This window comes from Calypte anna, chromosome 4 (assembly GCF_003957555.1).
Source record: "Calypte anna isolate BGI_N300 chromosome 4, bCalAnn1_v1.p, whole genome shotgun sequence".
Lineage (NCBI taxonomy): Eukaryota > Metazoa > Chordata > Aves > Apodiformes > Trochilidae > Calypte > Calypte anna.
In genome coordinates, this window is record NC_044247.1 from 7,829,050 (window position 1) to 7,841,729 (window position 12,680).

At 34.7% G+C, this 12,680-nt stretch overlaps 1 protein-coding gene across 5 annotated transcripts in view; it reads right to left on the reverse strand.

Annotated features, from left to right (window-relative positions):
- DIAPH2 (diaphanous related formin 2) overlaps positions 1-12,680 on the reverse strand; it is a 204,941-nt gene that overhangs the window by 70,855 nt on the left and 121,406 nt on the right. For all 5 annotated transcript variants that reach the window (XM_030448826.1, XM_030448825.1, XM_030448824.1 and 2 more), the window contains one exon: positions 10,062-10,226. In XM_030448826.1, coding sequence (XP_030304686.1) covers positions 10,062-10,226 — 165 coding nt within the window. The remainder of the gene's footprint in view (positions 1-10,061; positions 10,227-12,680) is intronic.

Below are 12,680 nucleotides of genomic sequence, written 5' to 3' on the forward strand. Positions count from 1 at the left end.
TGAGAAACACCTCTTCTTTCAGGAAAGAGACAAGAGAATTAAAGGAGAAAAATCAATGTTTTATCCTTTCTGGTTCTGGACAGTTCTTTCTCTGCACATTCAATCACAGTTGACAGAGATTTTATTTTACTGCAACTTCATAGGCTGTAATGAAAGTAAATGCCCACAATCTTATGAGCAAAAGCAAATAAGAAATGTCATGGCTGAACCAGTAGCCCACTAGCCACTGACATACTAGGATTAGATTATAGATTCTCTGACTTTTCCTAACAGGAAGACTACACCAGACTCTGCAAGTCCTAGCTGCAGGGATATTACACAAAAATACAGATTGCTGGTCATATAATACCCTGGTTCCCAATGATGAATCAAACAAAAGCCATTCAAAATAGAAGCTTAATTTTCCTGACGAACAGTAAGAAAACAAAATACTGGTAACAGTGTGAGTGCCTCTATCTACCTAAACCCATCCCTTCCTAACCATTCATATACCCATGCAAACCAAAATAACCAAACCTCACCATTCCAACACACACAGCTGAGGAAACACAAAGAGGTCAGACAGGCCTGTCCATTATTTCTAATAAAAGTACATTTCCTAGTTTTTTCTTCCAGGATGCAAATGCTTTCAGAGTATCTTCCCCTACAGACTCTTTCCAGAGATGAAAAAGGAAGAGTCAGTGACAGAAAGTAAAAATCCACTGAGTGCTCATTTAAAATACCAAAGCTTTTCCTGAACAACCCATTGCTACTACAGGTAAGGTTTCAGCAGAGGCATTAACAATGCCTGGAACTTTCTGCAGTGGCCAAACCAATCACTTTGCAAGACAAAAGAGAATCAGCGCAGGAGGGCATCACACCAACACACCTCTTGGGACTCTTGGTCCCTAGATTCAGAATTAGCAGTGCAATCTAGCACTGCCCAAATACAACTTCAGGAGCATTTTCATAATTCTAGAGGAAAAAAAAGAAGTATCTTCCCTGAACTTAGCTTTGCTGTAGCAGCCTAATAACTGCTTGGTAACAGCTCTAGTATTTCTAGTATTTTGTGGATTTTTTTTCCTCCCATCACCAATTCTCTTCCATCTCCTACCCATCCAACTAATTTTATGCCATATTCCTTGAAATGTAAAATATCTTCTATTCAACTACATACAATTAAAACAAGTGATATTGTGACAAAAAAAATCATCACTATTGCTCAGTGTATGCAGTCCCTATCCTTCATGAAGTATCTCAGAACCAAACCACCTGGAATGTACTTGTTTGTTACTAACTCTCCATCAGGCAGTCTGACTCTTAACCATTTCGTATTTCTTATTTCTTATGGCATTTACTACCTTAAATATAGTCAGTTTGATAAATAACTAACTTGCAAGAACATGCTTCCAGTTGCTTTCAGGTTACATGCTAATAGCTAAAAAAAATTAAAGTAAAATAATCAGCATTTGTTCTCCCTGAATTATACCACCAATCTTTTAAGTTTCCTTTTCTCCAGTCCTACTGCAAAGGGTTTTCTCTGTCACGTGGCTTTGATTACTTCATTATTTACTATTTTCTTACTTTCTAGATCTTTAGACTGTAGACAAACCTAACAATTTCTAATATGAAGGCCATGTGATTCTGCACCTTGCTCACTGCAGTGTTATTTGAGCCTTGATTTAAAAGAAATCTGGACACAATCTCATGCTTTCACCCCTTTTCTCCTGGGCACTTTTATGCTTCTCTATAACTATTCTCTTCCAAACTCCTGGGTTTCACTGGACTTTAATATGGAACAGAGATACTTTGTGTTATCAGGTTATTTTTAAACATCAAATACATGGCAGTTATACCCTTTCTGTGTTGGTTTGGAGGCTAAACTACTTAAAAAGGTAGAGATCAGTTTAAATACTGAAAAAATAGCTCTATTATTGGCATTGCTTTTTGAAAGGGTGGGGTGAGAATTTTTTTACTGCAATGTAGCTCAACAGTGACAAAGTGCATACTGGTGTTCACAGATTTACACTACACAAATTATTTTTATTCCCCAATTAAAGGATAAAACCAATCTAATGTTACAGTTACAAAACAAATCAGACAAACATCACAAAGCAAGAAGCAATCCAGAGTTAAAAATTAAAGACTACCCAATGTTCTGGAATACATTTTGAAAAGTATTCATATAGATACTTTATTTTTAAAATGCTTAAGTGCACACAAAAACTCAAATAATTTTCAAGTGAATCTCAACAGGAATATTTTAATACACCTAACTCCTTTTTTTGATTCACAGCCCTCAGTATTTTTGGATGGTGCATAACCCCATGCACTTTTGCCAATACCACTGCAAATGAAACCTGAAAGTTTGAGTGTGTTTTGGTTTTAAATAAAAACATATACAAATAAAATAAAAAGAAAACCAAATTGTTGTGTCTCCTAGCAGAAAAACAGATTTTGCAAGGAATTATTATCTCTTTTAAAGGGCACAGAGCTTGATGTTCCCCTTGTGATTATCAGGATTTATTGCAGTAAGGCCCTTGTATTCAGGTTCCCTCATGAAGCAAATAAAAAATTAATGTCTTTCTTGCATTCTGTACATACCTTAAGTTCTGACAGACAAACAGATACTCATACACCAGCATGGTTGTAAACAGACTCTCAGAGGTAAATTATTAAAACGAAGAAGAAAAACAAACTAAAGCACAAGTCTCCCTGGATATTAAAGATGTAGTTGGCTACAAAGTGGTCGTGCACCAACACTGAAGGCTGCCTGTGATCCCTCAGGCATTCCCTAAATTTGCCTTGCAACTGCAAAATATGTGAACTGAAGTTTCAGTGGAAAAAAAAAAGATATATACCTTTTTCAGTCATAATTCATTAGGAACAAGGAACCCAGATTAACTGGTAGTTAATCTACAGACATAAACTTAAAATACAACAGACTGAGCAATTGGTTTAGATGGACAGGAAGGATCTTTCATGAGTGCTCCTTGGAAGAAAACATATTCAAAAGCATTGTTATCCTGGTGAAAATAATGGAAGGAGAGATGCAATGAACTGGTATTAAACAAGAGCAGACAAACTGAATTTTCTGATGGGTGGTCATGAAACAGTAAGGAGAAAAGATAATGCTTGGGCTACTGCCCCATGGTTCATGCATCAGGGACCTTACATCTGACATGAAATGTCTTCGGCATGCCAGCACAGATTAAGATTTCTGGCAAGTGTGGCTGCTGGTGCATATTCAGGCAGGGGGAAGGGGTTTGCTGCTGGCTCATCAGCTATGTTGCAAAACCACCTACAAACCTTGCAGGGTAAGGTAGAAAAGGCTTTAAGTGTTTATTGAACAAAGTTTAGGGCTACCAATGGAAAAGTACATTGCATGTTTTCATTACTTAACAGTATACGTTTGAATAACTACTAAAATTAACCTTTCCTTAGGTAAATCTATTCCTACAAAAGCCTAAATCGAGTAAAAAAAGTTGGGGTTTGGACCTTGAATACGATGCGTTTCAAAGTTTCTGGCCAGATTTTGTATCCCCCCCTCCCAAACAAGGCTGATAGAGTATCAGAAAAAAGTGAGAGGTTATGTGGCATTACACTCAAAATAAACTAAAAATGTGAAAATTAAAAAAAAAAAAAAAAAAAAAAAGACCCCAAGATCGAAGGGATACACTTATTCATCTGCAGTTTTTTTCTCGAGGTTTCTTACACCTTCCACTTCATATTTCATACTATATTTTGACAGTATAAACCAATTCTATTAGCTTGCTTTGGGTTTTCTTACACGTGATAAGCAAGCAAATATGAACTTAAGGGAGTGAATGAGCTGTAATTTCCTACAACATCAGCAAGCTAATTGAAGATGCAATAATGCAGCGATCAATCTGAAATCACAATTAAGACAAACATAGATTCAAATTATCAAATTATCTTAATATGATACATATGAACAAACAGAATGATGAGGCTACGACTTTATGAAAGATCCTTGTGGAGAAAGAATTATGGTTTCTTCTCACTCATAACAGCTTTTTAGAAATAAGGTGCAGATGTAAGCATCTGTAGCCTGTAAGCATATTCAATGGAAGGGGCTCTTTTAGATTTAGAATCACACCAAAGGGGGTCACTTGGAGCAGGTAATAAAGTCTACTGCTTTATAAGAGGTTTTCAACATCTGGGTAAGATTCACATCTTCAGTACTGTGATGGTAAAAATCACAAACTATGCCTGGCTTGCAGAGTGGAATGAGAATTCAAAATTCACATTTAAATATTATAAACTTGCAAGACAAAGTCTGGGAATAATGAGATTACTCTGTTGGACTCGTTGCCATCAGCACTGAATGGAGAGTCTGTTGAAAACCATCAGATCAAAAATTCTAAAGGTAAGTTTGTCATCCTGGTTCTTTTCAGGATTAGGAAACTTCATTGGTTCACCTAGACCATGTTTTTGCTACCTTACTTCTGAAAACATTACTTAATCAAAGTCATCACTACAGTGAAATATGACTATTGCTTTTAACAGAGCCACAAGAGAAATTAATCACCTCACCACAGAAAAGTTATTCTAGGAAGAAAATCCTAACCTCATCCATACTGCCTGTTACTTCTACACCTGCTTACCTTTAACTGCTTGAAAGGCAGTGTTATGTAATTGTTTAATTTCTTCTTATTTTCATTTCTTTTTATATCTTTTAGATAACTTCCCAGAGAAATGTCACTCTTACCATTTATGACAGGAACAGAGTAGCTGCTTATTTAGCAGTATTACCAGCTTGTTAATAAAGCTGATGAGTTACCACTTCTATGTGTATTTGCTTCTGAGTCCATTACAATCTTTCCTTATATACAACTAATTCCTGATTTGTTCAATATCATTATTAAAAAAAAAAACAAATTACCCTCAGCACTAGGTGGGTGTACATTTAGATGGGAATTTAGAGAATTTACAAAAGCAACTCGGTGTGGTTTTGGGGGGTGAGGAAGGGATCACTATGTAGTGCATGTTAATAAGCACAAAGTTTCATTTTTTAATATTACCTCTTGGGAAATTTCACTGGAGAAAGTACTTCTTGCTCATTATTCTTTCTTTTTTTCACAGCTTTCCCCTAGCTAGAAACTGTTATCTTTCAGACTACATTAAAGAACTGTTACTTTTCAGGCAGAAGGGAATTTGTCTGAAATCCCAGACAAATAACTAGGGAGACCAAAATATAAATACAGCCTTTCTTTTAAAGCACTCCTGAATTTCAAACTCACTTTATGAGTTTGAAAGCTGGAAATTTAGCTTGACCATATATTGTATATCATAGTAAATTATGTTTATTTTGTATTAATTTATGTATTGCATATTGATTTATATTATTGTAGCCAATGACCTGCCATTTTCAAGGGACATTTCAAAAAACGCAACAGAAAAAAATGTTCCTGAAGTCACGGAGCTTGAAATTTACTTTGAAGGAAGTAACAAGCCAACAAATATTAGAAAGAAGGAAAGGTCTTACAGGTACATTTATACTCAAGATGATGAATTCACTGTGCTCAAAGTTTTTTCTTAGGAAAGCAACAGAACTTGTTTTATTTCTGGTCTGGTGCAGCACATCAATCTTACCAAATTTTGAAAGATCAGGGTAATGGTCACCCAATAAAAAGTGTTAGTTTACTGATCATTTAATATGCCTTATCATTTTAGGGGGGTTTTCACTGTCTGGATTTTGTATTACAGGGTTACTGTAAGAGATCCCAGCCACACAGTAACCATCAATCAATAGTCAGTGCTGATACAAAAGGGCAGTTTATTTCATAGGTCTCTTACAAGAACCCATCACTCATACTGCCAGTTGATGAGTTATTCACATCTGCTTAAATATTGAACTATACTGGAATACAACCCTTTCTCCCTCAGTACATTTATAATGTAATTTAGAGATTTAATTCCTTATTCAAAGAGCTGCATTTAAACAAACATTTTCTAGCCAAGGGAAGCAGTCACTACTGACAAAACTGTCTCCCAGTTATAAAAAACCACATCATTTCACTGAAGGAAAAAGCTTCTCTGCATTTCTTAACAGCTGTGCCAATAAATGGCTGTTGCTACTGCTTCAAATTTTACCCAGCTATTCTTCAAGACATTATTACAACATGGGGTTTTTAGACTAAAAATTCAACTTTAAGAATACCTTCCTTAAAGAGAGAGCATGCACAGCAAACAATTCCCATCTAAAGCTGAAGTATAGATTTCATACAACTTCCATGAGGCACACGGTGTTATTTAAAGGAAGTTTATGTCCATTTGCAATACAGGTGTATGACAGATTTTGTGGATATTTTTAAGTACTCTAGCATCAACAGAAAGACATTTAGAAAGTGAAATATTAAAAATATTCCAGATAACTTGATAGCGACTCTGAGACAGCAGGTTAAAGTGAAGAACGAAACCAGCAAAGAGCAAACTGGCATCTTTCCTCAGGCAAATGATTAATCATTATTTCATAAGAGCCTGAAACTATATCAAACCAAAATGCATCAAGTTGCTATTTTCCTCAAGGACAATAAAAATTTCTGTTTACTTTCAATGGAAGGAAGGGCTAAGGCAATGAAATATATAAAAAAACCACAACATTTCCTCTTCAAAATAGTCCTAAATGTAAAAGGCATATTACTACTTGGATTAATTGCTATTAATGGATGTACTATTTTGACTCCCAATGAGGGGAAAAAAATATAAAATAAAAAAACCCCAAAGGATAAAAGATCCCTAAACCTAAAACAACAACAAAAATAACAGCAAAACTTCCTGCCACTTCTGATTCAGTTTCTCTGTAATTATCAGCTCTGAGAGAAGAATGAATACACCTTTCTTTTATTCCCTCCAGGCTTGATTTTGAATTGTGTTCTATTTGCAAAGAAAGTCATGTTGCACTGCTTTACTTATTTCTCATGATATGTCTTGAATACAATGAGGTTATTGAGACATACTTAAGCACAAAATCAAAGAAGTAAATACTGACAGAAGTGACACAAATAACAGGAAAAAATCTGGTTAAAAACTCACTTCAGAAGTTGATATATTCTATATAATCTTAGGGGGAGATAAAAACCCAACAAACATCCCCAACAACAACAAAAAACCAAAAACACAAGACTGAGCAAGAAGCAGTACAGCCATGAGGGACCAGGAGGGATAAGTTTTTCAACTCTAAGAGGTGGAGAAGTAAAGCAATGCAAACTATTTCATTGTCTCACTACACCCTTGACTCTAATTCTGTTTCTTGCAAAAATGGTTAGAGAAGTCTGGGGAGAAAATAGGAGCAGATATAAAAGATGACATGAATAAATAAACTCTGTGTCCTGTATCTGCATGTCTAGGTTGACTCAATATATTGCAGCTCAATGAACTGAAAAAGCTCACAAAGTTTTTGCTTACATTACTGGTCAGAGGTGCTTTAAGTTTATTTCTTTATTTGCAGACATATGATGGTATAACTTAAGACTGAATTCCTAACTACACAGTGCTTTTTTTTGTCCTCCCAACATCACAGAACAGCCAAAAAAACTACTTACTCTCTTACACAAAGGTAGATGGATGTTGCTAACAACTAAGTATAAAACATTAATTTGGTACCCAACTGGAAACTTTGGATCTGGACATTTTTAATGACGCAAAGTAAACAAAAAAGTCTCTACAAGACAGTTTCTGAGGTAATTGTGTGTTGCTAAGAAAAGTATAGGAAGTGTTCGAATAGCAATCAATATGTCTTACAGAGAAATTGAGAAAGTTCAGCTACTGTATCACCCCACTGCCTACTTTTTTCTTTTCTCCTGTTATTTAGGGATAGCAGAACAACTTATTTATACGGAAAACTTTGTTGAAAAATAAATTGAAGAGAAACTAGTGGACCCAAAGGAGTAGCACTATATTACTGATACCCTTTGATCAGAAGAATGAAAGATGAAAAAAACAACATTGACTGTTCTGGATTTTTTTTTTTTCATATACTCTGCACCTTGTCATTCAGCCTAACAGCCTCCGAATGCTTACACCATATGGAGATGCTTTTATTGAAGACTGTTTCTCTTCACCTTGCAAAAGGCAAGCAGTTAGAATATATTTTTTACTTTAAGCAATCAAAAATGGACATTATTTCCCATTTGATATACGGCATCAAAATGCTGCAGAAAACCAAAGTTTTTTCAGTATTCTTTTTCCTTACAGAAAAAAAAGAAGAAAAAAATTACTGTGCTGTGAACTTCTAATGCTTGCCCTAGGCCTTTCTCAAGTGCCTGGAAAAAAATAAATCCCTAAACAAGAATCTTTATGCCACTAAAGTCTACAAGGTTCAGCTCTAGTGGATAAAATAAGTCGAGAAATTCTCAAAAGACCTAATTACAATTACTACTACTGCTGCATATATCTGAACAAGTGAATTGACTGAAGCACAAAAGAGGCCAAGAAAAAGAGAGTGTTTCCTTAAGCTACGTAAGCCTCAGATTTCACTTTTTAATGTTGAAGCATTACTATTTGAATTAGTATGCATCAAACCTATGGTCTAAGCTAATTCCCCTATTTATTAACTACTTTAAAAAGGGGTTTAGAAGATATGACACTAAAATTTCAAAGATGACAGCATCAGATGGATATAGTTAACTATAGGTTAACTAGGTTATTTTCTGCTTTTGCTTCATTTGACAAGTCAACAAAAATATTCCAGCCTCTTTATTAGAAGTTATTGCACTTCACATTTAATTTCTCATATTTACCCAATGAAAACCCTTGGTACTACTCAGTCACTCCAAAGCAATATATGAATTTCTTACAAGAATTCTACCTTGATATTCCATAATAATCATTAAAGAGCAACAGGCCACCAGCCAGACCTTTAAGAAGTCAAAAGAAGGAAAAATAAAAGTGCAATTGCAAGTACTTTCATTCCAATCCTTCTAGAAAACACACTTGCCTTCTACCTCCTATCACCTTCACTGCAGTTTAAATACATATGTTTGAGGACAGATTTTCATCAAATATTTGGAAACTGCTAGTCTGAAGTCTATTTCAAGTAGTTACAATAAAGTAGATTTCCAAATTCAGATATCTACCTTTGAAAATATAAGCTTTAAATTTGTAAAAAAAGTAAATGCCCAGAAATACCTCATGACAACTATTCCTGTTTCTAAGAAGTCTTCATGGAGATGGGTTGGCATATTTAGTAATTATAAAAGAAGAGGTCATTAGCTTATGGAGAAAAAAAAGAAAGAATTTCAGCCAATACATTGCAGTAAAAGTTTTGATCACTCTGAAAATGAAAGTCCTCAGGATTACATGATAAATCAACCCATCTACTGGCAACAGACAGATCAGTGAGCCACAGCTGCATGGTAAATGGTGGTATTTCCAAGTGATGCTAAAATTCTCTAGAGACCCAATGTGACATTCCAGGCATCTGTTTTCCCTGTACACTTCCTATAGTGCAGTTAATTATGGATCCCAAACAGCTATTAGGAAAGATGACATTAGACTCATTAAAAACATTAACTGTTTAAAATGAAATTCCTAAATTCCTTCATAAAAACCCCATAACTTGCCATCAACCACACTGTTTGACTGGAAATAGGAATATAATAAGCTATATTTTAAGTAAACTTCAGGAGTTCTGTCAGTACTACAGAGTTCACCTTCAAAGTCTCAGCCTTAGCATCACAGCATCATTAAGGCACCATCCATAATCTAACACAACATGAATGTAGACATATCCATTCAGATTCTGATTTTAAATATATTTTTCAGTATCATGCCAGTTTGTTCTGCATCAACGAACAGGCAAGCTTTTTAAAAAAGGAAAACTTTTCTGATTATCCACATCTCAATCATGTTAAAAGATGAGTTTGGAATTCACAAACTGGAGGCTGAGAGTCATCAGTGACCAACACCTAAATAACCCTGGAAACATCCTATATCTTGCCATACAACAAAACCAAATTAAATATAACATGAGAAATAGAGACAAGAGGAAACAATTAAAACTGGGAGAAAGAAGAAATACAAATACATAAAATAATAATTTTGCAGACAGGACTTACCAAGAACAGAGTTCTGAAGTTGCTCAGATCACCAAAGAATTCTTCTATGCTTATTGCTTTGGGATCAAAGGTGAAGTATTCTCCCAAATTTTCATACAATTTGATCATGTTATTGTGCATGATGGACAATTTTTCATATTGCTCTCGGGCACTCTCAGCAAAGCTGTAAGGTTTTGTTAAGGAAAATGATTCAAATAAAAAAAATCCAATTTAACAGTTAAAAAAAAAAAGTAAAGAAAACAGTATAAAGCTTAAAACTGGAAGAATTGCTTAGTGCTGCCCTGTTCTCAAATATAATATTTCTATGTGCTGATGTTTACATGTCTTCAAGGTCATGCCATCATAAGGTGGAGGAACACTTTTCCATTAAATGATCCCTACCAGTAAAGATTTGTCATTAACAGATTATGCAACTGACTTCCTAATTCCCAAACATTCTGTTTTTCTTTTAATAAACAATTAGTTTGGTAATATACATTATTTGAAAAGATATACTGAAAATTTGCTGTGAGAACCTGACTACAATGTCCCACGCTATTCAAGTGATGGCATGGTCTCCCTATTATGTACATATAAATATATATATATATATGTGAAATTGGCTTTGTGCTTAAGCACCCATGACAAAATTATACAGTATGACACCTATTTGTCTTTGCCTTTTATTAAGATGTGCCATCTCTGTGGATTCTTGAACACATAGCTACACAGCTCAGCTCATGTCTCAGGCATCCTGCATTAGGCACAATTATTTGGGGTGCTCTGTCAACTATGTAATTTCACAGAATTTTAAAAAATGGAATATCCACTCAGCTGCCCCAGGTAACTCAAACAGCTTTGAAAAATTATTAGTAAGAAAAGCCCCCTGGAACGACAGGAGGATTTTTTTACATCAAAAAGGAGGGAATTCTAGAAATGAAACTGAGATTTACTTCCATCCCAGCAGTCACTATTGAAATATGGCATAATCCTTTTAAACAGGAAAATGTGGCACTTTTTCCCCCCCTCATATGAGAACAATATTTTAAGAACAATTCACTTGCAAATACAGTAAGGATGCAAACTACCTGGGCAAATATTAGTTTGCCTTGAAGCAAGTAAATTTCAGTCTGCTGTTTTCTTCTGTGGTGGTTGTTTATAACCACAAAAATAAAGTCTCAAATCTCTGTTAAAAAAACCCCCACAACCTCGTACAGGATTAAACTCATTCTGCTTATACTGAAGAGCAGCTGATGAAAGTGGTGTGCTGGACATATCAAAACCCAAGGAGAAAAAACACAAGTTATTCCCTGAACTACAAAAATCAGAGTCTGGCTGCCTGTGGCTTTTTCTTGTAATGATTCTTAATACAGCAGAGCTCAGTGTTCAACCTTTCCTTATACTCTGAGACTCTGTCTACTAAAACATTTCTAATTTTTCAATATCTGTAAACTCCCTATCTCTCTGCAAAGTGTAATTAATTAGGGGAAAGAGACACACAAAGAAATGGTAGCAACCATTTGTTTTTGAGGTTAGACAACACCCCCCAAAAAAATTTTTCATAAAATAGACAAAAAACGGAAGGAAAAAGGAATAGCATTCAGGTGGATATTCTATTCATAACTTTTCCATAGTGTTTGGATACTCTTGAGCACTTCAAAGGCTGTCATTTCTTATGCCACATGCAAATGTAACAAAGCTGAAAATACCTTCCATTAGAAGGAGGCCTAATATTTCACCTGGATTATTCTACTCTTACTAAAGGAAGGGTATGTAAATTATCATATAAAACTGTTTTTTTTAACAAAGTATAGACAAAAACATTATGTACATTTTCCTCCTAAAAAATATAGCTCTCTTCATTATGGTCCCAGCAGCAAAAAAGCAAGGCTTTATTATTTTGTTACTATATAATGCTCATTTAAAATAGCCAGAATAAAAAACCAACAATGTGATGGATCTTAATTTATAAAAATCAGGAAACTGAAATGGTATTATCTACTATATAGTAGGTGCCATTCTAAACACCGTTGTAATAGCTATATTTTCAGTTCATTGTAATGAAGTTCAGCTTGTCTGGTGAGAGCTTCAAGCTTGGACAGCTGAATTTCTTAGCTTAATACAATGAACTCTTGGTACAAATGGTATCTATGGTTCCCTAAAAAAACATTTCTTGTAATACAAAACCAAATACATAAAAAAAAAAACCAAACCCAAAACCAACCCCCCCCCCAAACCTAAAAAATTTGAAACAAATTAATGAAAAAAAAGAAAAATAACCTCCAAATGCTCCAGATTTGAAACTAATTCTTTGCAACAAAGATGCCAGAGTCAAATTCTCTATTCAGCTGCAAATTCAAAAAGAAAACCAACAAAAAAACCAAACATTAATCATAAAAACCCCAACACTTCACCACAATACAGCTACTGAAACTAGAACATATTAAAATAACAATGTAGATACATAAAGTATAATTTCAACATTATTATTTTCCATCCAGTAAGTGCCAAACTGTAAATAAGAAAACCATTAACAGATGGCCTGTAAGACAAAAGAATGTCAGTAAGACAGATGAATATGATGAGCAAAGAGACTAGATCTTCATACTTATAAAATATTAGTAACTGAAACATCACCAC